The sequence below is a fragment of the Pteropus alecto genome, unplaced genomic scaffold, assembly GCF_000325575.1.
Source record: "Pteropus alecto unplaced genomic scaffold, ASM32557v1 scaffold60, whole genome shotgun sequence".
NCBI lineage: Eukaryota > Metazoa > Chordata > Mammalia > Chiroptera > Pteropodidae > Pteropus > Pteropus alecto.
In genome coordinates this window covers 2,890,265-2,918,114 of record NW_006430726.1, presented here as the reverse complement: position 1 = coordinate 2,918,114, position 27,850 = coordinate 2,890,265, and the positions used below count along the sequence as shown (strand labels likewise).

Here is a 27,850-nt window from a genome sequence, read left to right as displayed (position 1 = left end):
CATTCCCTCTCCATCTTATTTCCCTGTGTATGTTTAAAGGGTGGTACTATAGGTCCTCAATGGCCCCTCCCAGCTCTCAGAGGACCCCTTAGGTAACTGCTGGAGCTGTGGGATGTGGCTGAGGACCAGGGCTGGTTCTCTGTTGGGGACTGGGAGCAGGATCCTATAGGTCGGGAGTGGCAAATTGATTCATCTTGAAGACTAGTTTGAAGGTGGTGGTGGCTGCCGGCAGCAGTCTCGTGAGAAGAGTGCCGTGATGGCTTACAGTCTGTCCTGAGTATGGATTAGGCAGTGGTGACAAGGCTGCTGTTGGATGCCTCGAGTACTCTGGGATGAGGGCAGGTGCTGCTTTGGCGGCCTGGCCAGTTCCCAGATGGAATAGGCTCCTGCCTAGTAGATTCTAGGACCCTACGTGGTTATGCCAGGGCCCACACTGTCAGGTCAGTGGGAAGAGGGTGGAGGCTGGGCAAGGAGGGAGCACAGTAGCTCCTGAAACTGGGCACTGAGGGCCCTGGTGGCGTGGATTCTGCCCCCATGGTTGCCTGAGCCTCAGCCTGTCTGTTCCCACAGCTCCCAGATGGTGGTATGGCTGCCTAGGTCGGCTCTGCCCCGTGCTGTGACCAGGTATGGCCTGTCAAGTGGCTGTGAGGCAGAAGACCTGAGTGGGGTGGGTCTTCGGGTCAAAGCCAGCTTCTGAGGCTCATGTTCTCTTCCTCCCCACAGGCACCCAGATTACGATGAAGAAGGCCGCTATGGGGCCATCTTGCCCCAGGTGGTGACCGCTGGCACCATCACCCGCCGAGCTGTGGAGCCCACGTGGCTCACTGCCAGCAATGCCCGGGTATGTGTTATCTGCACCTCTGGTCCCTGCCCTTCTTCTCCTGTGTCTCTAGAAATGGAGGTTGTGGAGGGCCTTTCGTGAGGAACATGAAATCTGGGCCAGGCAGGACTCAGGTTCCAGTGTAGCTTCACAGCTTATCAGTTACCAGTAAACACATTCCTGGCCAGATGTTGACAAGGCACGATAGCCACAGCCATTGTGGCTAAATGGGGTATCGGGTATTGGGCACAGGGTAGGGATTCTTTACCTGTCAGCCTCATGTCTGAAGGCGGCCGTCGCTGGGAGTTTGGGGCAGCACTGTCTTCACTTCCTAAAGCCACCCCTTCAGGAAAGTCCCCAGCGTTGTCATCAAGTCTGGCTCTAGGAGTGGGGTGGAAGGAGTCTCATGGTGGCATCTAGGCAGGGCCTCACTTCACTCTTCCTGCAGCCCGACCGAGTAGGCAGCGAGTTGAAGGCCATGGTGCAGGCCCCACCGGGCTATGTCCTCGTGGGTGCTGACGTGGACTCACAGGAGCTGTGGATTGCAGCTGTGCTTGGAGATGCCCACTTTGCCGGCATGCATGGTGAGCAGGAACCAGGGCTGGGCAGAGTGGAGGCAGCCTGGCCCTGGGACCCAGGTTTCGAGGTTGGGAGCACAGGGTTTCTGAGCCTCCTGCCTCACTCCTGGCCTGCCCCACAGGCTGCACAGCCTTTGGGTGGATGACTCTGCAGGGGCGGAAGAGCAGGGGCACTGACCTGCATAGTAAGACCGCCGCCACAGTGGGCATCAGCCGTGAGCATGCCAAGATCTTCAACTACGGCCGCATCTATGGAGCAGGCCAGCCCTTCGCCGAGCGCCTGCTCATGCAGTTCAACCATCGGCTCACGCGCCAGGAGGCAGCCGAGAAGGCCCAGCAGATGTATGCCATCACCAAGGGCCTTCGCCGGTGAGTGCCCCCCCTCCCCCGCCATCATCTTTCTCCTCCAGGCCTTTACTACCCTTTACTGCCCCGTCTTTTCTACCTTTCCTGTTATCTGTGGCCCCTCTCCTTTCAGACCTATGACTTAGCTCCAGGATGGTTTATTCTTGGGTTGTGACACTTGCTTAAGAGTCAGTCTTGAACAGGTTTTTTCATAGGGGTAAAGCTGTACTTTCATTATGTTGTCACCAAGTGGTAGCAGGTCAGCAGTCTTGGTCACGCAGAATAAACAGTACTGTGGTGTTGCGAATTCCTAAGCTTCTGGGGAATGAGAGCGAAGCGGGCAGGTGACACAGTAGTTGAGAGGAGGGCTCTTTGGAAAATCAGAGACTGTAAACTGCTTCTGATGTGGGGGAGCGGCAGGCCATGTGTTTCCTGATACTGCTACTGGTTGTGTGTTTGGGCCTCAGCAGGCTCCAAGGAAGATTTCTGCAGCCAGTGTGAGGGAGGAGAGGTACACTTCTAACTTCCTTGGGGAGAATATAGTGCCTATGTTTAACTAGCTGACCCCCTCATGAAACACTAAAAGATAAATAAGTGATAAACAGTGCAGTGATGACTGCACACACACAGGCAACGGGAGCCGGGTATCATCCAGTGTGGAGAGGATGAGGTGGGCTGGGTGCAGCTGGCACTGTGGGTGGCATGTGCTGGCAGAGGCGGGGCAGTGACGACACAGGAGGTTGGACCTTAGCTGTGGAGGCCTTTGAAGACCTCACAGGGGCGCCTGGACCAAGGGCATCGAGGAAGGGGAAGTGCCGGTATACCTTTGAGCTGGTGAGTGACGTGGCTCTGAAGCCACGAGGGGACAAATCTGGTGATGGCTGAGGCTGCAGTGAAGCCGAGAGTCTGAGGCAGTGGGAGCCCTCCCAGCGTGCTCTCCCCAGCGTGCTCTCCCTCACGCCGGTCTGCGTTGGTGGCCCGTGCTGCGTCCTGAATAGTACCCGGCACCTCTTGGTTGTTTGGCAGTTCAGCATCTAAGGCACTAGCACATAAGTGCTGGCCTTTGTGTTGGAGTCTCTGCCCCTTATTGGGCTACTCTGGGCTCTACCTCTTTTTGGCCATGTGTCCCTAGCAAGTCACTTAGCCTTTCTGTGCTGATCTCCCCCTCTGAAGTAGGGACTGTAGGGGATAGGCAGGACTCAGGGTGGTTATGGAAATGGATAAGATGGTATGCGGACCCGGCAGGAGGCACTCACGTGGGGATGACGGTAGTGACCCTGCTCTCAGGTATCGGCTGTCGGATGAGGGCGAGTGGCTGGTGACGCAGTTGCACCTCCCTGTGGAGCGGACTGAAGATGGCTGGGTTTCCCTGCAGGATCTGCGCAAGATCCAGAGAGAAGCTTCACGAAAGTGAGAACCGTCCGTGTGCTAAGGGCGATAGAGGGATGGTCGGGGCTGGCCCCAGGAGAGCTGGGATGCATTTAGTTCTGAGACTCAGACAGCCTGGTCTCTGTGTTCCTGGTCCCCCAGGTCCCGCAGGAAGAAGTGGGAGGTGGTTGCAGAACGTGCGTGGATGGGGGGCACAGAGTCAGAAATGTTCAACAAGTTGGAGAGCATCGCCATGTCCGACACACCGCGTACCCCGGTGCTGGGCTGCCGCATCAGCCGGGCCCTGGAGCCCTCAGCCGTGCAGGGGGAGGTATCTTGCACCCGTGTAGTATGGGGAGAGGGTCACAGGGAGGGCAGGCCCCTCCTACCCCAGTGAACTGGTATCTGGCAGCATCCCTCACCTGTGTCCACCTTCCCTCCCCAGTTTATGACCAGTCGCGTGAACTGGGTGGTGCAGAGCTCTGCTGTGGACTACCTACACCTCATGCTCGTGGCCATGAAGTGGCTGTTTGAGGAGTTTGCCATCGACGGGCGCTTCTGCATCAGCATTCATGACGAGGTTCGCTACCTGGTGCGGGAGGAGGACCGCTACCGCGCTGCCCTGGCCCTGCAGGTCACCAACCTCCTGACCAGGTAGGCGGGGCCGCAGCCTCTGGACCAGCTGAATTTCACTTGCAGAGTTTGGGGCCAGGATGAGCATGATCTGTGAGTTTTTCATTTCCCCAGAAATGAAAGTTTCAGTCCTTATGACTAGTTTAAAAATATTGTAGAAGTCGGAAACAGGCTGGCCTCAACTTTTAAAATTAAGATTTCTTGAGTTTGAAAGTGTCACCACGCAGGTGGTAAGGAAAGGAGGTCAGGGGAGTGTCAAATGGTAGCTCTCTAATTGTGCTCCCCTAGAAACAGACCATTCCGTTTTGAAAATCAAATGACAGGCTTTTCTCAACTCATAAAAAATTGAGGGTTTAAGTGCCAAGTTTGTCATTCTGCTAACAATGAAGAAACTCAAATGTGATTTAAAAATAATTCATATTTTATATACTGTATTTTCTCAGAGTAAAATTTATATGGTTGAATTAAATGATATTAAGTTCCATGTTGATCCGCCACTCAGAACCAGTTTAGGAATTGTGATCTGATTAATGGATAAATAATGTTTATAACAACACTATCTCTGTTGCTGCCTTCATTATTTCCTGGGCGGTTATGCTTAACAAAGCTAACAAAATCCTCGTATAATTCAAATACCTGAAAGGAGATTTTGCATCAATGTGTGCCAAACTGGAAAAAAAAGGTGTGTCTGGAGTTGCATCTGCATTTCAGTATCTCAGTGGGAGGTGGTGGGATGGAGGGCGGTGCTGGCCCTTCACTCAGCTCTGCTCCAGGGGAGACCGGTCTTTCTCCACCACTCACAGCAGGGGCACGCCTGAGCGGAGATTGGGTCTCTTCCAGGTGCATGTTTGCCTACAAGCTGGGTCTCAACGACTTGCCCCAGTCGGTCGCCTTTTTCAGTGCTGTCGATATTGACCAGTGCCTCAGGAAGGAAGTGACCATGGATTGTAAAACCCCTTCCAACCCGACTGGGATGGAAAGGAGATACGGGATTCCCCAGGGTGAGCATAACACGTTGTTCCTCATTACGTTTAGGATGTAAGGTGGACTAGGAAGTGGTCTTGGACAAGAGGAAGCTTGGGGCACCAGAGGATGAGAAATCCACTCTTAACTTGTGCTGTGTACTAGGCTACATATGCTCTGGGTCCAAAGTGAACATATTGAAATCACAAAGGGATGTCTCTCCAGAAAACTGTTCATAGGAAATGAAGGAATATTTGTAACTCTGGTTTCCTTTACCTGTACCTTTCCCCTCTTCAACCACACCAGAAATGTTTAAAGATTTATTGTGCAAAGTCAGAGTGCATTCTTTTGAGAAAATCGTGCTTTGAATGTCAAACAAGTAAATCAGAAAGCTTATTTTCTACTTAAAGTGTATCTAAGACAAACATATAAAAAGAATGTGCACCCTCCAAATGTAACATGGCCATTATTCTTGCCTTTGCAGCCTCCTTTGTGACCTTAACATTAAGGTCCTTTTGTCATTTCTGAGCTCCAAGGTACAATTCTTGAGAAAGCATCCTAACCAATTTGCATTATCTTTCAGGTGAAGCGCTGGATATTTACCAGATAATTGAACTCACCAAAGGCTCCTTGGAAAAATGAAGCCAGCCTGGACTGTAGCTCTGCCTGGAGGCTCTGTATTTGCTCCCGTGGAGCTTCATCTGAGTGGTGCAGGCTCCCAAACTCAGGCTTTCTGCTGTGCTTTTCTCAGTAGCAGGACCTGCCAGGGATGATGGCCTGTGACTGAAGGTGCAGTTGAGTTCAGTAGGTTCAGAACCAAGACGCCAACATCGGTGCAGGCTGTAGGACAAGGGGGTACTGTTGCTCGTTGGGTAAAAAGAAAGCAGAAGCCCCAAAGTTCACATTAACTCAGGCATTTATTTTTTTCTTTTCTTCTTGGCTGGTTCTTTGTTCTGTCCCTCGTGCTCTGATGCAGTGTCCTAGAAGTGGAAAGAAGTAACGCTCTACTGATAAACCTGCTCAGAGGCAGTGGAAATAAAAACCCTTTATCTTCTCATCAAAGCCTGTGTGGTCATGCTTTCTCCCCCTTCCCTCTCACAGGAGGCACTGACCGATGTTAAAGAGGGGAGGCCTCAGAGTAGAGTAAAGCAGTGTAAGCCTCTCCTTTGGGATTTTTGTTAGACCTGGGGAGATGCATGGGACAGGATAACAGAGAAGGGTCATCACAATGCTAACCTCCAATGCCAAGTGAGTAAAGGGAGTAGGTAGGGCCAGGTGTACCATGGCCTGGAGTATGACAGTCTGAAGAAGGTAGTAGGTGTAAAATTTTTGAGAAGCTAGAAATTGGGGTGTTTTATGTAAACCTCCAGTTTTGATGGGCCTAAAGATGATGAAACATGGGGTTCTGCTTCAAAGATGCTGGAGAGCTCAGGGTGTGCTGTTGTAACTGCTGAAACTGAAGGCAGAGGAACAGACCAGGGGGCAAAGGAGGAGGAGATGAGACTGGCCCGACCTGAACGAATCAGAGCGGCCCTATTTGAATGGCAAAAGAGGAAGTAAACTTTCTGGCCATCAGTCATTTTCCAGTAGTTAACCTGCAGTAAGACCTTGTCTTGTCACCGGCCCCTTTCTGGAAATGTGTACTCAAAATGTATACAAGTCTGGGCACCTTGGTGTGATTTAAAGTTTACAAACCTCCTCTCAAGAGTTTTTAGTATCACCCTTGCCGAACCACCTTTCAGCTCATTTTGTCTGCGGTTGTCGTCCCTCTACTGATCTGTGGTTGCTCCCAGACAGCCTACTTGCAACCCGTGAGAAAGGGTAGCCGGGGCTGCCGCACCCAGTCAGAAACACACTGACCTCGTCATGTTCATCTTCCTCATCCTCGTCCTCTCGGAGAACCATGTCCAAGATGTTTCCTTTGATCTTGAAGTCCCGCGAGGTGCTGAGCTTCATGTGCTGCATCAAGTTCACCTGTGATGGGATTGTGAGGCTGGGCACATGCTCCTGCTGGTAGGCCCTGCCCGGAACAGCCCACACCATTTCTGCTGTACCTCTGACAGACCCTTCAGTTCCTACTTAAAGCAAGCACACAGACACCCTGGACCTGTTTTTCCATCAGCTTCCGACATGATGTTTGGATTCAGGCCCCCAGATTAGAAACGGACAAGGACTGTAGTTTTTCCCCCCGCCGCAGTCGGGCTGCTTCCGTTTTGCCAGGTCCCTCACAGGGTAAATGGAAATGGTAGAAAGCAATAGCGTATGTTTACCTTGGACCTCTTGGAAAGTTGGATGAGAAATTTTTCATACTGTTCAATGGCAAAAATGAGATTTGGGATTGGCTTGGTTTCCCGAAGAACTCTGGCCTAGAGAGCAGCGAAGGAAAGGCCTACATTTCAGATTCAAGTTTTTGAAGCAGTCCGCTAATGCTGTCAGCAGTAGAACTGCTCATGGCTTTGGGGGAAAGCTGGTCTTTCAATCAAAAGCAGTTTTACTTTGGTACCAGTAATCTATCATTTTTGGCAGTTCAATCTAATCAAAGTACTTAAATGCCAACAGATCACACTGGATCCTTCCACTTATAATTTCTGAGTATTTGTTGTCACCTAGAGGCTGGCTGAGGGAAGGGCCATTTGTAGAAATCTGGTTGCCTGACTTGATATTTTTAAAACAATAAGCCTACTCTGCACCAGCTCTGTTTCCTCTTTCTAGTCTGCACATAAAGTTTCACTATTGGGATTATATTATCTTTCCCCCAGTTTGAATTATAATTTACAGATCTTTTCAACCATATCATTCATATAGATATGTTTCTATATTTTAATACAACCACAAATAAGGACATTCTTCTCATCTTTTTAAAAAAATGTCTTAAGAGATAATTCTATAGCTAAGCATGTAGATTTGTATTTTTTTCATGTCTGCATAGTATTCTACAGTATAAATACACTATAACCCATTTAGCTAGTCTTCTATTAGTGAAAGCAGTTATTGCCACATTAGCCCCTTGAGAGATGGGGCTAATTCTCACCTCTGTGAACTCCCTGACCACACCCTGCACCTTCACCACCTCCTACACGTACTTGAGGAGGGAGCACCTTCTGCATGCACTAACTTTGCCAAATACAATCTTTTCCAGTGGGTGTCCTAAGCTGTTTCTTTTTTTTTTTTTTAAAAGAGCTCATTTTTTTTAGTACTTCCTAATAAAGCATGTTTTTTGGTTCAGAGGAAAAAGATGTTCCATCTGAACATAAAATCCGTGAGCTCAGAAGCTGCCATACACACACTTTCCCCCCAGTTTTATATATACATTTTTATAACAGATTTGTTGAGATATAATTCACATACCATACAATTCACCCCTTTACGCTGTACAATTTTTTTTTTTTAGTATACTCAGAGTTGTGCAACCATCACAACTAGAAATTATAGAACATTTTTTTCATGCCCGCAAAGAAAACCTGTACCCATTTTAGTAGGCACCTCCCTCGAGTCTTTCCAATCCAATCCCCAGCTCTAGGCAACCACTCATCTATCTATCTTCTGTCTTTAGATTTGCCTATCCTGCATAGTTTTTGCGACTGGCTTCTTCCGCTTAACAGTGTTTTCCAGGTTCACCAGCAGCCCCCCTGGAACGAGCATGTCAGTGGCTCACCATGGCCATGGCAACAGCAGCGGCTTTCTCCTTTTTCTTTCCTCCTGTATGTTTTAGGCTCCTAGTCTTCTTGTTCTAGAGAAATAGAAACAAATTCCCTTACTCCTGAAGACTTTTGCAGGCTGGCGGTCATCTTCTAGGAAAGTGATTATAGCCGTGTATGGGGACTCTTAAGGGGCCCAAGTTTAGGTAAAGCTTAGATAAAGAAGACTATCCTGCAGCAGATGCTGGAAGATGGGAAACATACTGTGATGCTTATAGTCCTCAGACATTTTTCTATTGTTGTGAGGTTTACAATCTTGTCCCTGGAACTAGCACATGGAGGTGAGGGCAGGATCAGCCATTATTCTATCAGGCCAGCCAAGGATGGTTAAAATGGGGATTGTCAGAGTGGTAGCAGGAATCATTATTTCCCTACTGGGCAGCAGGCTGAAAGGGGGCTTCATGAAGAGGAAGTTGGAGAGGCTTTTCCCGGGATCTGTAGGTTCCTTACTCAGAGGCAATCGCCAGATAATGTCTTAACCAGTCATGTGGTTACATGCTTGAAAGGGGTTAGAAGTCATGGGACACTTACATCTCTAGGTTATGGATAATCAGAGACTAAAGAGCTCCTGGAGAAGGAACAACTGATAGAGAAAGGAACCAAGAAGTACAGGATTCTGATAAGGCCAGAGTCTGAAGAGACCAAGGAGAAACACCACCCAAAAGTGAGGGACACAACCATAGGAAGCTTTACTTAGAGGGGACTTTGATGTCTTCTAAGACTGAACACACCATGCTCTATGGGATGAGTAAGAGAATTAAAACCAGAAGTTACACCACTGGAGCCATGCCAGAGGCAGGAGGCTTGCTCCACATGGCGTGTTCAGGAAAATAACTGGTAGGGATTCCAGAGGGCTAGAGTGAAAACATCCGTCCTGGAAGGCAGGGTAGAGGATGGTGATGGTAGAGGCTGAAGCTCTTTTAGGGGAGGGGCAGGGAAGCAGCTACAGATGAACTCGTGACCAAGAGGGACATGAGCCATCTTTTTGGAGGGTGAGCCCAAGACGAGACCCTCGTGAAACTTCCTAAATTAACCCCCTATGCCCTGCCCATTCCTCCTGATGCAGGCAGGACTAAAACTGTAGCTGGAAGAGAAGCAGCATCTTTTAGAGATGGACATTTCTGAGCAGGATATTAAGGCTTTTGGCATGATGGCTTTCACTGCTTTCTTCCCAAGATTGTGGAAAGAAAGGGGCTATGAGAGTGTAAACAGTTTTTTGAAAGATGTGTCAAATTTGAGCCTGATTTCTAGGTATGAGTTGCTTAATTCCTTTAAGCACACCTCACGAAGTCAGAGAAAAATGTTTGCTTGTGTATCAACTGACTTGTTAGTAAGGCTTAAAGTCAAAAAAAGATGGGAAAGAGGGAAAATATCCAGGGTTTTTGTGTAATATAGAAAAAAGAAAAAACAGTCTAGGAGGTGCCTGGTGATTGGCAGAAGAAAATGCTTCGGAATGGGGTCAGAAACACAAAAGCCCGAAACCCTCCAACATTTTACACGTTGATATGGATCGAGTACAATTCTAGAGCAGGGGCTGGTAAACTACAGCCCATAGGCCAAATCCGGCCCACTGTCTGTGGCTGCTTTTATGCTGCAGTGGCCAAACTGAGTAACTGTGACTGTATGGCCCATAAAACCCCAAATATTTACCATCTGGCCCTTTACAGAAAAAGTCTGCGGACCCCTGTTGTAGAGTCAAACTACCTGGGTTTAAGTCTCAACCCTTAACGAGCTGTTTCTGGCACTCACTCCTCTAATCTTCTCTCCACTCTCACATGGGGATAACTTCCAGTCACAAAGTGTAGTGAGGATGAACGAAGTGGTGCATGGAAAGAGCTTCACATAACACCAGGCAAGGAGCAGAGAGAACCAGGTAAGGGTTCGAAATGTGAATGGCAAGGAAAGGAGAATGGTCTTACAGCAGTGTTTCCCAAGTCGTACTCTATGAAACACCATTCTGCCAAATAGTATTATTATTATTAAAAAAAAAAAAAAAGTGCTTGACTAGATTTGAAAACCTGATACATTACTGAGAACTTCAGCTAAACCCAGGTGACAAGCCACTTGGTCACTGACCCTTGAGGGGAGAAGAGGACACACCACTAATGCACATAACGAGGCAAATTACTGAAGGGAGGATGTTGTGCTTGCACATGATGCACAGGCAAGAAACAGGCGGGGGGCATCATTATCAGCAGTCACGATCCACTGCTCTGACACTGATTCTAGAATCTTGGCTTGGACTGACCCATCAGTGGACATTCTCTTTGATTCTTCAAAGATCAGTAACTGCCTTACAATACTCTTAACTGCAGTGACTCAGTGGCCTTGGGAGACAGTAGGTCTCCTGTCACTTCATATATTTAAGCCAGTGGTTATTACCTAGAGCTCACATTGCTCCTTAAGGACATTTGACAATTTCTAGAGACATTTCTGATTGTCACAGAAATGGGGGGCTGCTATGTGTATCTGGTAGGTAGAGGCCACAGATGCTGCTAAATACCCTAAAATACATAGGACAAGCCCCATGACAAAGAATTACCTGGCCCAAACTGTCAATGCAGAGGTTAAAAAACTCTGGTTTGGGTCTACAGTAAAGGGGACTAAAGTATTGCAAGAATCTCATGGTATTTGAGACCAGATGACATTTAAAATTTCGCCAAACCCTGAAAAAGCCCATTACTTTATTAATTTAGGAGAAGAAAAGGGACCTGGGCAGCTGACGTCAAAAGCCCGTAAACCCTCCATCTCCCTGAAAGTGCTGCTGCTCACACACACACACCTCACCTCTGACCTTGGCCTTGCTCCACGTGCCCGCTGCTCTTCTACTCACATCCCCAAAGCGGACCCACTGGCACAGATCTGGAATCACCCAGAAGTAAACCAAGTCACTGAGCCTACGGAGGCCTGTTCCTTCCCTGCTCTGGATGCAAGCACATCAGATGTTTCCCTCAGCACAAACTCGATGAGCCTTTCTGTAGATGTGACGAAAGATTTCCTTGCTGCGAAGACTGAGCCTTGGCTTAGCCTCAAATGGGCACTTTGGCTGATGGTGAGTAGGGGGTAAACTTTATATATACTCAGCTCGGGTGACTAAGCAGGCCCCTGGGAACATTGGAAGTCCTTTCTTACTTGAAGTTTTATTTTGGTACTGATTCTGAATCACTTACCTGTACGTAAGAAATGAAAGAATAGCATAGGGGGGTCAGATGAGAACCCGACAGCTTCACCTGCAGCAAAGAAGGAAACCGATGTAACTGTAGAAATAAAATGATTCCCCCATTTCTAAGAAAGGCATTCTGAACTCACCAGCTTTTCCATAATCTTTGGAATTCCTCTGGAGTTCCGATATACCTGGAGATACTAAGGAGATTCCTAGATTTAGCATATCTTATATAAATGTACACGAAACCACAAGTGACTCATTGAGCTAACGAAGTGTGACTCATTGCTCTGACTGGAGAGGAAAGAGCAAAGCTACTATATTCATGGAGAATCCTAGACACAAGGCTTGCTTCTCCTCAGAGCTCCTAAGTTTCCCACACAACAGGCAAGAAAGGGTTTGTTTCTGACTTGTTCGACCCATTACTTTAAAAATCCTTCGGGCTGATAGTCCTTGCATTTAGAATGCCAATGACTGCTGTTTTTACCTTAAAAAAAAATGCCAGTAAAGGGAAGAGGCTGTCAGTATTTCCACTGCAGAAGCTTAGTAGCCACACCATGTGGCCAGAGCTGCACCTTCTCAAGATAGCTACACTGCTGTTTGGGTACACTGTGTGGTGGTCTACCAGCTTTCTTTGGTTGTCTGTGACTAAGTATTTAATATGGATCACTGTTAGAATCAGAATTGAAAAAAAAAAAAAAAAAAAGATTCAGAATTGAATTACTTAGTTCCTATCACCCTCTGAATCTCTGCTGAGGAACAAAATATTCAAGCGCAAGAGTGTTTACTGTCAACAGGTACCAAGAAGCATTAACTTAAAACTCAGGGTGGAGTATGCCTTGTATTTAAACAAAACAAAACAAAACAAAACAAACAAACCCTTCTTCCTCACCTTAGTACCTGACCTGTAAAGTATTTAACAGCTACTTGTTAAAGGCAAGAGAGAAGGAAAACCACCTTTCTAGTACCCAGACTGGTTCCAAATAGTGTAATTTTTTGTGCAATAGGGAATCAGACTGAATTCTATAGATTAAGTCTTAGAAGACATTCGAAGAGGGATTCACACTTAATCAGATGCTATAAACTCATACGCCAAGGAAATAAGGGCCTCTAAAAGCAGGTTTAGAATTAGGCCATCAACTGTTTCTTTCTGGCCCGTGGAGATGCCTGCCACTACTGACCAAACAAGAATCAAATCATGAATTGCCAAAGTGTAGGCAAGAGCTCCGTGGAGGGGCATCAGTGGGCTGTTGCCCTGGCCTAGTCTCCTGGCTGGTTGGACAGACTGGTGGTGGTGACCCTGATCATCGCTCAGATACTCACATATCTCACAAGTGCTGTAAGAATGGTGTACATCTTGCAAAGGTCCTTTAACAAGGTATCCACACAGCTGCCCGATGGCAGGGCTGTCTGCACCAGCTCATGGAAAAATGTGAGCAGAGTTCCCAGTTGCATGATGATGGCTTTCTCAATGGGACGATTTGGTAAGGTTGCCTGAGAAGACGCCTCTTCTGAAGGGAAATGAAATTGGCACATTCAAACCCAACTGGCCTTATTTTCTAGTTAAAGTGAAGGAGATTTACCAGATTTACCAGATTTACCATTTACCAGGAAGTTTGTAGGTAAAATGATTATGTTACTCATCATGCACAGTGAATAACCATGCTGTCATGAGCCACACTACCGCCTACTGTCATCACATCAGCAGTCGACCGCAGACGAATGGCACTCGGGGCATCTACTTTCACACAGCAGTCCAGCTTAGATTTTGGTTGACTTTGCTCTGATCACAATTCCTGGAACGCCACCCTGAACTCATCTTACCTGATACGGTTTCTTGGCTCAACTGTCCCTTAAGCTTGATGATTAGCCAGTCTACTTCTTCTAGGACCGTCTCAGCCTGACTCAGAACAAGTAACTGTGGAAGAAAAGAACGTGTGGCATGGCTCCCTCCCTGCACATAGCTGCTGGCGTAACATGGTAACCATGGCCACTTACAGTGGGTGGGTTACAGGCCTCAGGACATAAGCCACTACAATTTATTCTTCACATGAAATAAAATGAAAGGAATAACAAGGCCATTTCCCATGGCTTGGGGATCGACACTTACGCAGACAGTAGGTGCAGCTGTTCTCAAATTCACCATCGCAAAGTGGTTTGTTTTCTCCATCTCTATATCCTGGGGCGGGAAAGAGGTGAGCTGTCATGGCAGTAAGGCTGTTCCCTTGACCTCTGCCCTGACTCAGGGAACTGTACCGAGGGCCTGCTACAGTACCTGGTCTATGTCTCCAAGATGCCCGTGGATATCCTGGGACAAGTCCCGCAGCAGGGTCACAGGACTCTTATATAAAACATGCAGGCTGAAGAGCAAATTCATCAAACCCTTGCAAAACGAGGCATCCTCTAGAGTAGGAAGGAAAGATGAAAAGGTCAGTTATAACCCTGTCGGTCCTTCAGGGTAAGGGGGTGCATAACCAGGACACGTAGCTCGTCGTGTCCCAGGCACAGTACCCCAGGGCTGCACATAATTCGACTGAGCAACCTGCCCATGAAGGTGCACTACTCTCTATATGCACAAAGCAGGGGGATGTTTCCCATTCTTAGTCCCTGCCATTGCGTAACCCGCACCCAGACCAAGGAGCACTATCACCAGCACCCCAGAAACCTTTGGCCTCGCTTGCCCTGTCAAGGAAACTGCTACCCTGACATCTAAGCTCACATCTAGTTTTGTCTGATTTTGAACTTTATCTACACAGAATCACACAGTTGGGAGTACTCTTTGGTGTCTGGCTCCTCTTTTGTGAGATTCCCCCGCATTGTGTTGGTGTAGTTCATCCATTCTCACTGCTGGGCAGTACTCTGCTGTGTGTATGCTCTACGATGCCTTTATTCATGCCACTGCTGATGGACATTTGGGTTTGCTTGCTTATGAAAATACTGTTGCTGTGAGAATTCTTCCACCTATCTGTCGGGTGTGGAATTGCTGGGTCATACGCATTTGTTTAATTTTAGTAGTTAGGTACTGCCAGTTTTCCAGAGCGGTTATACCAACTTACACCTCCAGCAGCGGTCCAACTGCTCTACACTCTTACCAACACTTGGTACTGGTACTGTGCTTCTTTCTCACTTTGGCCACTCTGGTGACTGTGTAATGGGAAATACCTTTTGTATTTGGTGATGGTTTTATATAAAGCCGAAAAGGAAACATGGCGGAAAACTTACCCCGGCTATTTTCCTTGCAAATCTTAGACGTCCAGGATAACATCTGCGCAAACTAGAGAGCATGCAGGTATTAAAGAAACATGTCAAGAGGTGAGCCCAGAAGAACCCTAGACCTTTCGCAATCTAATCACTCAAGCATGTGCCTGGATTGAAAGTGGCAATCTACAAAGAATAGCATCAAAATAAGTCCAGACTCATGAAAATTACTGACACTTTTCTCATAATACAGCATATGACTTAGTTCTCATAGTCCATGCCCTCACTAAGGGCTAAGTCCTGGGGTCTGGGCTCATACCCCCGAGCTTCCCCTGCCCTATGACCACAGGCTCAGGCTGGAGCACCTTTCTCCTGCCTGTGGTCCTGGGATAGTAAGTCTTGTGTTGCCAGATGCACACCAGCCCTCTGCTCCAGCAGCTCTCTGGTCCTGAAACGCTGTGATACGTAAGTGCAAAACGACCAGTAAGAATTCCGTTTTTTGAACTCTTGGGAAAAAAGGTAAATTCGGAGCCTGATTCTGAAAGCTCTCTCAGCTGATATAAAAAGGTCTCCAGATACAATGTGAAATGTAACCGGCAGGACAAGCTTTTGTGTGTAGAGAGAGGTAGGGATGGGAAAAAGAAATCTATATTCATATTTGCTTCTCCAGATATAAAGAAACTCTTGAAGGATACATAAGAAATTATAAAAAGGTATTTACTTATTTGGGGGAGAAGAGGAACTGAACAGGTAGGGGAAATAAATAGGAGAGAGACTATATTTTGTACTTCTTTTTATAATCTCCGGTTTTCAAATCATAGGACTTTATTACCTGTTCCGAATTAAATTTAAAAAACAAGAGACTACCTGAAATTATGGGGGTGGGATGGTGAATTTTAAAGTAAAAATTTTCTGTATATATAAACCTTTCCAAATCCATTTATCTTTCCTTAAATATCCCCCTGCCCAATTCTGTGTAGCTGTGTTTCTTTCCTAGTCCTGTTCTTTGCATCAAAAACACTGGTATGAAAGAATGAAGCTGAAAGTCAAGTGGGGATGAGTTGTTTGGATCTAGGACGAAGTGAGGAGCGAGAAAAAGGGACTTTCTTTGGGCTATTTGGAATGCAGAGAACAGGAAAATTACGGCTTTTCAGCACTCAAACACCATATTCCTTCCCCCTCTATAGTCTCTTAAAGACTAGTGCTTCCTGAAGCAAGGGCTCACACAAGGAGCCTTGTACCCTAGGATTCCAACTTGTTTTCCTCACCAAAGTAGGAAGTAGGAAGCGGGAACTAAATGTGGTAGAAGCACACAGTGCTAGGCACTCAAGGATGCTCTTTATTGTCCTATAGGGAAATACTCCTGAATGGAACAGACCCACAAAATGCGGCTCTCCTCTTATTCTTCTCTGTGCGTGAACACTTGTGTGGGTGCCCAATTGTACCCTACACACATATATATAGGACCTATCTCAGCAGAGTTGTTTCTGCTTTGGGACTGTAGTCACACTTTGTGACTTAATCACCTTTGGATGAATTTCTCTGAAACTCAGTACCAGCTGAGAAAGCCAACTGCTGAATGTTAGCTACCTTCTTAATAATTAACCTATTTTCATCTCTAAAAAGATGAAACATCAGCAAGAGTAAAAACACAGGTTAAGAAGGTTGAAGACACCAAAGATAAACATGATTTTTTCTATAGTGCTTACTGTTGACCCCTGACAGTGGCCAAACAAAAGCAGCATGTTCTTGCCCTGGATGGCTGTGTGTAATTACGTCATGGTAGAAACACTACGCAGGGAAGGGTCCATCTTATAGATCATATATTAACTCAGGAGCATAATTAAATATATTATTTAAAACAAATTAGACTTCAAGAGGATATTTAGATACATCCTTTTAAGATGCAATACCTTGGGCCTTCTGAGAGATGCTAGGTGGGACCTAGTGAGTGGTGCTTGTACCTGAGGGGAGGAGGGTTCCAGCAGCTTGGACAAGCTGGCGATAACACTGACGAGGAGGACGGCTTCTTTGCTATTAAAGTCTTCCTCTTGGCTGCTAAGTAAATTCAACAAGGACCGCTGAGAAAGGAAAGTATACACAGACACATGAGGAGACATGTTCCTACCAGGGTGAAGAGACATCTAGCCAGAGATTTCTAAGGCTGGGACAGAAAGGACTCAAAGCTACTGAAATTCCAAGAGGACAAAATCTGAAAATAAATTCCACTGAACAGCTAGCTTCCTACTGTTTTTGACTGATCTGAGCATTCTCTTAAACACTATGGACTCCTCCCCTCTCCCAATGCACGTTAGGGATGACTGTGCACCATTTAGGGGGTTTATAGCTCCCCAAAGCCCGTCCGCTGACCTTGGGTTTGGACCATGCCCCCCCACCCCATCACTCCCTACACACCTTCCCTGTTTTCCTTTTCTCTATTCCTCTCACCATCTGAAATAATCTTTATTTTGTCTGTCAGTCTCTTCTTCTGCTACAACGAGGATAGGGATTACGTCTTTTTTTGTTCCCTACTATATCCCCAGCCCCTAGAATAGTCCCTGGCAAATAGCGGGAACTTTAAAATTATTTATTAATTAAAGAAATCCTCTGTGATAGAAGATTCAGATATTGTGACAACTAATCTAATGGTCAGTCTTTATGTAACCTGACAAAGCCAAATTATACCATGGACACAAAACAAAGGCAGAAACTTCATACCTCAAGGGGCTCCCGACTATCTTTGTGTCAATTCAGTGATTCTTGGAGGACATGAGTGCTGCAGGGTGGGATGGCTGAACAGACATCCGCACCAGCATCCTTTTAAATGCGTTAGCTTTCATTCTAGGAATTATGTCCTCTTGCTTGGATGATGACCCAGAAAAAACTGCTGTCCTACTTGCTCCCATTCTCACCAGCTGCCCCAGCTAACAGTCCCTTTGCAACGACCCTTGGGCAAGTACTGCAGCTTCCCAAGGCTCCTCACCTGAAACTGCCGGATCTGGAATGCTGCTCTTTGAGTGACACTGACTTCCACGTCTTCTCCCTCATCATCTAGACCATCTAGGAAAGGAAAAAAATTTTATCTTCTTTGAAATGGACTATGCTTTTTTTGGCATTTTTGCTAACTAAAATTTTAGAAAGCCAAGAGTCTAGAGGCAGATTTAAATATATTCCTAACGTTCTGCAATTTCTTAATACCATATTCCATTCTGCAGTCACTAGTTGTGGTTAAGTGTAATCCAGTAAATGCCAATTCTGAATCCGTCCACCAGATGTCATGTCTTAGCAACAAGACTGTCCTCAAGTGTCTTCTGATAGGTTAACAAATAGAATCAAGAGGTTCGACTGAGAAAGAGAAACCCAGATCAAGCCAATGTATCCAAACTGAAATGCCCACCCAGAGCCCGGAGGAACAGGGGAATCTTGGGTTGATAGAACTGGTGCACGGCACTGAAGATCTTCTGCAGACCCTCCAAGCACAGCAGCGAGATGCTCTTTCCTTTCTCTTTCTTTCCTGACTCTTCCACTGAGGTAGGAATGGAAATGTATCTCCAAAGCAAGACCCTGAAGAGGGGAAAAGTGATTTTAAAGTTGGCTTCACTGAGGTACAGTTTATATACAGTAAAATTCACACCCCGTAGATATACAATGCTATGAAATTTAACAAACTTACACAGTGTGTAATCATAACACAATTATTTCCATCACCTCAAAACTTCCTTTATGATCCTTTGTAGTTAATTCTCCACTCCCCCCGACCCCCATTTTCCAAGCAACCACTGATCTGATTCCTGTTTCTGTGGTTTTACCATTTACAAAGTTATCACATAAAAATGGTATCATTCGGCATGTAGCTTTTTGAATCTGGTTTTGTTAGTACATGCTTTTGAGATTTACCGATGATGTATTTGTAGTTTGTCCCACATTACTGCTAGGCAGGTACCATTTGTCCTTTCACCAATTTATCCATCCATCTGTTGGTAGACATTTGGGTTGTTTCCAATTTTGCTATTATGGATAAAGCTGCTATATACAAACCTTGATATAAATATATGTTTTCGTTTCTTTTGGGTAAATACCTAAGGATAGACTGTGTAGATGATCATATGGCAGGTTTGCGCATAACTTACTAAGAAACTGCCAAACTGTTTTCCAGAGTGGTTGTACCGTTTTATTTGTTATTTTTTTGTTTTCTCATTGTACCTTTTGAAATTCTCGTCACCAATGTATAAGAGTTCAAATTCCATCACACACATGACAACACTTTGGTATGGTCAGTCTTTTTACTTTTAGGCATTCTAATAGGCGTTTAGTGATTAATTCATTGTGGTTTTACTTTGCATTTACTTAAGGATGAATTATAATAACCATTCTTTTCTGTCCTTATGTGCTTGCCATCTATAGATCTTCGGTAAAGTGTTCAATATTTTACCGACTTTTTAAGTTGGTAGTTTGTTTTCTTATTAACGAGTTTGAGAGCTCTTTATATACTCTGGTTACCAGTGTTTCATCAGACATGTTTTGCAAATATTTTCTCCTAGTCTATGGCTTGTCTTTTAATTTCCTTGAGTGTTTATATATATAGATTGTGCTTCTGGTGTCATAGCTAAGAAATCTTTACCTAAAACAAGATCAAAAATATTTTTGTTTTCTTCTAGATGTTTTATAATTTTGTTTTACATTTAAGTCTCTGATCCACTTCAAGTTATTATTTGCTATATGACACGAGGAATGGATAAACGTTCACTTTTTGCATATGGATGCCCAATTGTTTCAAAACCATTTAAAGACTTTTCTTTCTCCATTAAATTACCTCGGCACCTCTGTAAAAAATCAAATGACTATATTTGTGTGTATCTATTTCTGAACTGTCTGTTCTGTTCCACTGATAATGCCAATACCAAACTATCTTAAGTGTAAGTAACTTTATAGTGAGATTTGAAATCAGGTAGCGTGAGTCTTGTTTTTTTTATTTCAAACTTTAGTTATTCTGATTACTTCTCTCTTGCAGATGCCGCAGCAAGTGGAACACATTTCTGAGGGTGAGAGTGACTTACCGAGTTATGTCACAGAGGTTCTGAAAGATCTTCTCTGGGTTTTGGCCATGAGGGCCACTCACATGCCCTGTTTTCTGCAGTTGCTGTACCTTCTGTAGAGCCACGCTCACTGCATAGTGCATAAACTCACTACTGGACCTTAGGACAGACAGGCTCTCTTCGTGGCTTTGTGTACTGTCCCTAGAGAGAGAGAGAAAAGGAGGTAGGGGAGAGAGGGAGGGAGAGGGGTAGAGAAAAGATATTCCCCTACTGCCACGGGGATCTGGAATTAGGCTTTCTAGGGACTGTTCAGAATAGCAGCATCCAGCAAGCTCTGAATGATAGACCTTAGGCAGCCCATGCCAAAGTCAGTGCCATGACTGCCTAAATTAGGTTCCCAGGCCCAGTTTCCCCATGTGCATGGTGTGTGTGTTGGGGACGGCGGGGAGGGCTTTCACCCCACAACACCAAGCAATTCTCAGGGTGTCCAAGGACTCAACTCAATGCAGATACTATCTCCCCAGAGACAGCATCAGATTCTACAGGTTAGGGGTTCAATCCCACAAGACTGCCCCCACCCCCTACTTCAGACACCAGGTGAAAGCCCAGGTAATAACTGAGTTATATCACAGAGGTTCTGAAAAACTGACCAAATGCAGATTGGAGGTTCCAATAACCCCCTTCAACTCGGGAAAGCTAACTGCAAGTCCAGGTTGTTACCTGTACTTCTGACCGACTGGCTTTAAATCAGAGGTTCCCACAACCCCCTCGAGTTCAGTTAATTTCCTAGAATGGCTCTTACAGAACTCAGAAAAACATATTACTTACTAGATCACCAGAGTATTGTAAAAGGATGTAATTCAGGCACAGCCAGGTAGAAAAGATGCAGAGGGCGAGGTATGGGGATAGGGAGGGGCTTCCATGCCCTCACTAGCAGTGCCACTCTCCCCGAATCTCCATGTTCACTGGCCCAGAAGCTCTCTGGTCCACCCTTTGGGTATTGTGGAGGCTTCATTACATAAGCATCATCAATGCAATCACTGGCCACCGGAGCCTGATTTGACCTCTAGCCTTTCTCCCCTGCCCAGAGGTCAGGGGGTGGGACTGAAAGTTCTAACCCTCTAATCACATGGTTGGTTCTCCTGGCAACTAGCCCCCCCATCTTTAGGTGCTTCCAAAAGTCACCTTTATCATGCTCAACACTTAGGAAATTCCAAGGGTTTGAAGACCCATGAGTCAGGAACTGTGGACAGAGACCACATATATATGAGAAATATATTTTTGCCATCTGAATGACCAAATAGATATTTCTTATAAATCACAATATTGCACTGCCCTTTTACAATCGTTGTATTACCTTATCCCTCCCGCCCCCCAAATCTTTTACTTTTATAAAACTTAAATTTCAGTCTTAGTTTTCTTTAGGTTTTATTGTTCCTCTGTTTTTTAAGTTCACATTTTTCTTCCCTTTTTATCTGTTATTGCGTTCAAGCTACTTAGGTAGATTTCCTTTTAACACCTTATCAGGATTCATCCCTATTTTTTCATTCATTAGTCCACTGTTGCTAAAATTTCCTTTAATAATTCAAGGTACCTCTTTAAAGTGCCTACCTACAATTGTCCAACTTTCATTTCAAAAAAATTACAAACTTCCTGACTTATTTCTCGCTGTATATACAGTTAAGAATCATGAATTCAAACTAGATAATAACATCTACCCAGGTTCACCAGTATCACCTTCATTGTGCAGCTGTCCACAGCGCTCTATTAGAACCTTACCTGAAAAGAGCAGTGAGCAGCTCAGACACAAAGTTCATGGACAAAAAACTATCATGTGTTTTGCTGGTCATTTTAGTTTTGCCTTTACCCGCTTTTTCGTTAAGAATGTCAGAGAGTTTCTTGAAACACGTAAATAAGCTCAGAACCTCCTCAGACTTATTCTTACTGTATAGAGGGAAAAAGAAAGACCAAAGAAGCATCAGAAAGTTGTGATTTACTTTCACATAGAGTAACACGGAAATCACAATGCTTCGTTAGACATCATGTTTTAGACACATTATGAATGAATGAGCCTTAACATAGCACTCCCAGTCATACAATCCATCTGGGTTATTTTTTCTTCCCTTATTTAGGCTAGTCAATACAGAGCATGAAAGTCCAATACTACCACCAATCAAAATTTCTCAATTAAAATAGGCAGTTCTTGAATTCAGGGTCTGGGAAATTCTAAATAAATGAACGCCTGCTAGAGGCACCACATTCACCAGCCTGTTTGGCATATGCTTTGGTGCTCTCTGGTAAAAAGAGCATAGTCTGGTCTCAGGCTAGATGTCTATCCAAGAGACAGTGTCACGGACTGCAGTCTGTTCAGTACCTAGCATATTGTTAGAGTTAAACAAACAAACAAAACTCTCGCAAAATGAAGTATTCAGCAAACTGCAAGTAAAGTCATACCTGAAATTGCTGATGGAGAAATTATACTCTATCAGAACCTCACAAATACCCATCACAAGAGAAGCACAGATGTTATTTTTGATGCCGATACCAGTGCTCTGAGAAAAATCTGCTGATTTATCCTAAAACATATAAGACGAAAATTAAAAGCTACTAAAAACCTCCATTATGCAATACAACTGAGACTTCGCAATTACCAGTTCAAAGTCCTCCAGTTCACTCTTAATCATTCTACTAGTAATAGACTCCAGCATATCATCTAAGTCTTGGTAGAATCCTTCTTCTTCCTCCTCTTCTTCCTGCTGTAGGGGCAACACTCTACTTTTATACCAGGCCAAACAGTGCTGAATACAACACAGCAGATGATCCTGAAGAAGAAAATAATGATTAAACATTCTTGAGTGTTCAAGGATAACCTGTGAAGCTGATGATAATCAACAAATAAATCTTACCTATCAGGCTACAGTAAGTGACTCATTAGCATCACAAATAAAGTCAATCCGAATTAACGAAACAGGAAAAAATAAATTGAACCAACAGAGGCACTGTTTTCTAACCTTTCTGACACAGAGATATCTTATCAATAGATCCAAGGTGATGATGAGTCAGAAAAGAAACATAAGAAAGATTTAAGAGTAAAAATTCATGGGTGTAGCAGAAAGAGAGCTTCACAGGGAAAGGTATCTCTCTCTGAAGATCAACTCTATCAACAGGGTTATTTTAACTTAACAGTAAAAATAACGGTCATAGGAGGAATAAAAGTCTCACCAGTGGTTCTTGCAGAGAGATCTGATCTCCTTGGGTCAGAATACAAGCTTCTAATTTCAGAGGTGGCAGCACATCAGGTTGTGGCTCATAGAACTGTTTTAACTGTGTATGGTAAAGGAAAAAGACACCATGGCTCATGAATGCTTTTCACTTTTAATTGGTTAAGCTAATGGCACTTTTAATGTCTAATGCCTTCTAACACAGTGGTCCCCAACGTGTTTGGCATCAGGGGCCGGTGCTCCTTAGAGAATCTAATGTCTGACTATCTGAGGTGGAGCTGAGGCAGCTATGCTAGCTTTGGAGAGTGGCTGCAGATACAGATGAAGCTTTATTCGCTTACCCGGCGCTCAACTCCTGCTGTGTGGCCCGGTTCCTAACTGTGCTTCCTGAAGATTGGAGACCCCTGTTCTAAGACATATTTCTAAATGTCTACAGAAGAATGAAGCAAAATTTATGTTGCTTTGGCTCACCTACATCCTTTGCCCTTGCTTTGGGCATCACACTAATTGAGATCTTTTTTCCTATTCCACTTCCATTAACTCTCCTATAAAACATCGTATGTTCTCACACCAATTCCTAAACCTACACAGGCAATCAGCATTTTCAGTATAGCTTGATGGTTAGAATATAGTCTCTAGTCAGAATGGCTGAGGCCAAAATCCCAGTACCATCACAGATTAATGATTTCAATAAAAGTATGCCTTGGTTCCTCATCTGTGACATGAGGATATTATTAATATTTATTAATTTATATTATTAATATAAACGTATAAGGTTAAGGACTAAACATGCCAATACATATACAGAGCTTCAAACACTACTTGGCACATAACAGAGCTCAAAAAATATTATTTATTATTTTTTTTGCTTTTGGAGTCTGCAGAATTTTACTGGTCCACATACTAACCTGAGTTGCGAAGCACTGCTCTCTTCCTTCAATCATAATTTTCTATTCTTGCTAGTGTGTGAATGTAGATGCACTGATTATAATATAGTTTAAAAGATACAATATAGTTAACAGCGTATAAATTTTAAATAGGATTGGTCCCAAGGCACAATGAAAAAGCTTTTGATGAATATGTTTCCAATAATTTCTATATATCTGACATCTTAATTTCAAATGGAGTTTCTTAGCAGAATTATGACAAAGCAAGAAGTGGGGGGAGGGAGAAAGAGAGAACTTCCATTTTCAGCAAAGTGATGGATAAGGAGTCTAGAAAAACCCTCCTTGTAGAGAACAATGAAAATAATATTGCATTAAAATTTTTGTACATATATTTACTTATTAAATAGTGAGTTAAGGTCATGGGAAAGCAAGAGAAGTCCTCAGAGGTCTGAATATATTAGAAAACATCATAAACCATGAATCTAGCAAATACATGAGCAAATGAGCTCTGGAACTAGTGTTCGTTCTGGCAGCACTTGCCAATCCCTGAGGCCCAGAGCTACAGTTGTAGAAAAATTCATGGAAATGAAGACAGAGCCTAGGGCCCTCATGGGGTGGCAGCTGTATCAGGGAACCTCACATAAAATGGGCCTTCTTAAAAGGAGGAAGCTTAGTGGATGAGCCTAAAAAACAAATCCACCTCACAAAGAAAGATAGTAGGGAAATGCATCTCACTGAGCCTTGACTTCACGTGGAGGGGGAAAAAGCCTCACCTAGGAATTTCTACCCACAAGCTAGTCTCCAAATGTAGCTGGGGCTAGAATTAACACTATTTGTGTGGCCTATAAAATCAAAAGCCAAAAATCTAGTTTAAAGAAAGATAGAATACAACTTCCATACAAGGGAGAAAAAGGAATAAAGGAAATAATTACCAATTTCAAATTTTACACAGACTAGAAAAAGAGGGAACATTCTCCAACATTTTACTAAGCCTAGACTAACGAAATGAAAACTACTGGACATTCCTCTGTAAACATATGTAAAAATTCTAAATGAAATATTAGTAAGCTGAATCCAGTAATGTACAAAAAAGGTAATATATCATAATCAATTTGGGTTTATGCCAGGAATACAACTGACCACAGTAACAGATTAAAGGAGAAAAATCATATAGTTATCTCAACAGATACAAAAATGTATTTGATAAAATTTAACATCCTTAATTACTATAAAAGACATATAACTGTTTAAAGAAAAATTATAAAACTTTCACTGGGATTTTAACATAGATGTAATGTGCATGACAATATCACAACAGAAGGAGGACAGAGCTATATTGGTACTAAGTTGTTATATTTTACCAGAAGAAAAATCAGTATTAACCTGAATATACTGTAATGAGTTAAAGATGCATCTTGTAGCCCCTTGAGAAAACACTAAAAATACAATGAAAAGAAATAAAGCTAAAAAGAAATTAAAACGAACAGCAGACTTAAATCCAACCATAACAATAATTACATTAAATGTGAACTGACTAAACATTCCCTTCAAATGGGGCAAGGGTGTCACGGTGGATTAAAAAGGCAAGATCCCTGCTTTCACTTGTTTTGAGGATATATCCAAAGTGGAATTGCTAGATCAAACGGCGACCCTATGTTTGATGCCATACTTTTTTCCATGGTGGCTGCGCCATTTTACAAAAAAACTCCCATCAGCGATGCAGGAGGGTTCCAATTTCTGCACATATTTACCACTTGTTATTCTCCATTTTGATGATAGCCACCCTAATAGACATAAAGTGCTATTCCACCTTGGTTTTGATTGACATTTCCCTAATGACCAGTGATGTTGAGCATATTTTCATGTAGCTTATTGGGTATTTGTACATCTTTTTGGGGAAATGGTCTACTCTAGTCCTTTGCCCACTTTTTAATTGTTTTGTTGTTGTTGTTGAATCATAGGAGTTCTTTATATAATCTGGATATTAATCCCATATCAGACATACAATTTGCAAATATTTTCTCCTATTCTGTGGGCTATCTTTTTACTCTGTAAGAAGACAGTGTTCTTTGAATGCACAAAAGTTTTTAATTTTGATGAAGTCCAATTTATCTATTTTTTTCCTCTTGTTAACTGTACTTCGGGTCAATGTCCAAGAAATTGCCAAATCTAATGTCATGAAGCTTTTTTTCCCTTATGTTTTCCTCTATGAGTTTTATCATTTTAGCTCTTAGGTTTAGGTCTTTGATCCATATTGAGTTCATTATTGTACATGGTGTAAGATAAGGGCCCAAATTAACTTTTTTTGCATGTGGATATCCAGTTTTCACAAGACTATTTGTTGAAAAGACTTTCCTTGTTCTCAATCCTGTATGAAGCTTTTCATGCCTGGGCTCTTGAGCCAGGAAGATATGAGTTCAAATCCTAGCTCTTTCATTTACTGTGTGACCTGAAGCAAATTAAATTACTTAACCTCTCAGAGTCTTGCAATATAAACCTGTAAAATGGAAGTAGCCATTCTTAATTTACAGGTGGGATAAAGACTAAATGAAATTGTCCACACGTAGCACTATATAAAATGCTTGGCCTTCTAAGTGCTAAACATTAGGTATTATTACTATCAGCACATAATAACATCTTGAACTCCCTCAATGTATATAAAAGATTCAAATACCATACAATGAAATATTTATCCACAAAAAGGAATGAAGCACTGATAAACTGCTACAACATGGATGAACCTTGAAAACATTTTTAAGTGAAAGACATTAGTCACGAAAAACTACATATTATATGATCCCACGTATATGAAATATCCACGATAGGCAAATCTACAGAGACAGAAAGTAGATTAGTGGTTCCTTAGGGATGGGAAGATGGGAAAAAGATGAGAAAATTAGGTGTAGAGTTTCTTTCTGAGATCATGATGAAAAGTTCTAAAATTGACTGTAGCAATGGTTGCATAACTCTGAATATACAAAAAACCAATGAGTTGTATTGTACACTTTAAATGTGCAAATTGTATGGTACACGAATTATATCTTAATAAAGCTATTTAAAAGTTCAAATAAATGCTTAATAAATAAGTGTTGAGGGTAAAAGGTCTTATTTACACCAGATATTCTCCAGCTGAATCCTCTCCATCTTGATGGTCCTTTGAAATATTTCATAAATTGAAAACATTTTATTAAACTTCAGAAAATAACCTAATAGACACCAGGTAACTGGAACCTAGACTTAACATTTGCTGTATTTGCTTCAGAACTCTCTTTTTTCTTTTAGAAATAAAACATAACAGATCGAGCTGCTGATAGCTCTTGTACAAATGGTTCTGTATAATATCCTTCTGACTCAGGAAGACTGTTAATCGAGAGCGATAACTTAGAAGATGGCAAGATGGCAGGGAGATAAGTGGTGATTACAATAAAACATCAGGACAGCATTACATACCCCAGGCACGCTCACGATTTACCAGTTACTATTTGGGAATTATTTTATATTTCAAAAAGTCTGGAAAATGTCGATTGCCTCTCAATGCCCCATTATGTTCTCTATATCCATAAAAACATATTTTACCTGTGAGAGCAGAGTATGCATGATTGAATTAGCCAGTTGAGAGTTTCTTCGAAGGACATCATAGAACCCCTAAAGGGAATCAAAGAGAACAAACAAGTTCTTTAACAGAGATACTAGTGATTTGGACAATCGTAACCTTAAAATAACACTATTTTTCTTAACGCTACTCTCAGTTCTTTGAAAAGACGGAGATGTTATTTGTTAGAGGGAAAAACAATTCAGAAAATTTAGGTTACTTGACTAATCTAAAAAGAAACCTCTGATCGCTAAAAACCAGATTAAAATAATTGGCCATAGTCCTTACAATTTTTAAAACAACAGGTCACTTTTCGCTTTGCAGAATTTTGCTCCTTCACAGTCAGGA

General features: G+C 43.4%; 2 protein-coding genes across 4 annotated transcripts in view; one reads left to right on the top strand and one right to left on the bottom strand.

Annotated features, from left to right (window-relative positions):
• POLG (DNA polymerase gamma, catalytic subunit) overlaps window positions 1-5,492 on the top strand; it is a 17,325-nt gene extending 11,833 nt beyond the window's left edge. Inside the window, exons 16-24 of the mRNA XM_025050334.1 lie at window positions 571-624; window positions 724-841; window positions 1,269-1,404; window positions 1,521-1,767; window positions 3,031-3,153; window positions 3,274-3,442; window positions 3,557-3,765; window positions 4,585-4,745; window positions 5,291-5,492. Coding sequence (XP_024906102.1) covers window positions 571-624; window positions 724-841; window positions 1,269-1,404; window positions 1,521-1,767; window positions 3,031-3,153; window positions 3,274-3,442; window positions 3,557-3,765; window positions 4,585-4,745; window positions 5,291-5,349 — 1,276 coding nt within the window. The 3' untranslated portion in view covers window positions 5,350-5,492. The remainder of the gene's footprint in view (window positions 1-570; window positions 625-723; window positions 842-1,268; window positions 1,405-1,520; window positions 1,768-3,030; window positions 3,154-3,273; window positions 3,443-3,556; window positions 3,766-4,584; window positions 4,746-5,290) is intronic.
• A 113-nt stretch (window positions 5,493-5,605) lies between these two features.
• The window catches only part of FANCI (Fanconi anemia complementation group I), a 52,765-nt gene continuing 30,520 nt past the window's right edge, over window positions 5,606-27,850 (bottom strand). For 2 of the 3 annotated variants that reach the window (XM_025049762.1, XM_025049767.1), the window contains exons 19-38: window positions 27,487-27,555; window positions 23,025-23,126; window positions 22,454-22,624; window positions 22,257-22,378; window positions 21,582-21,746; window positions 19,824-20,003; window positions 18,164-18,330; window positions 17,750-17,826; window positions 16,680-16,847; window positions 14,791-14,842; window positions 13,844-13,971; window positions 13,679-13,747; window positions 13,393-13,486; window positions 12,892-13,079; window positions 11,715-11,768; window positions 11,576-11,635; window positions 8,363-8,437; window positions 6,978-7,073; window positions 6,568-6,681; window positions 5,606-5,687 (exon numbers count right to left, since the gene is read on the bottom strand). In XM_025049762.1, coding sequence (XP_024905530.1) covers window positions 5,625-5,687; window positions 6,568-6,681; window positions 6,978-7,073; window positions 8,363-8,437; window positions 11,576-11,635; window positions 11,715-11,768; window positions 12,892-13,079; window positions 13,393-13,486; window positions 13,679-13,747; window positions 13,844-13,971; window positions 14,791-14,842; window positions 16,680-16,847; window positions 17,750-17,826; window positions 18,164-18,330; window positions 19,824-20,003; window positions 21,582-21,746; window positions 22,257-22,378; window positions 22,454-22,624; window positions 23,025-23,126; window positions 27,487-27,555 — 2,214 coding nt within the window. In that variant the 3' untranslated portion in view covers window positions 5,606-5,624. The remainder of the gene's footprint in view (window positions 5,688-6,567; window positions 6,682-6,977; window positions 7,074-8,362; window positions 8,438-11,575; window positions 11,636-11,714; window positions 11,769-12,891; window positions 13,080-13,392; window positions 13,487-13,678; window positions 13,748-13,843; window positions 13,972-14,790; window positions 14,843-16,679; window positions 16,848-17,749; window positions 17,827-18,163; window positions 18,331-19,823; window positions 20,004-21,581; window positions 21,747-22,256; window positions 22,379-22,453; window positions 22,625-23,024; window positions 23,127-27,486; window positions 27,556-27,850) is intronic. The other variant, XM_006905263.3, reaches the window with a different exon arrangement.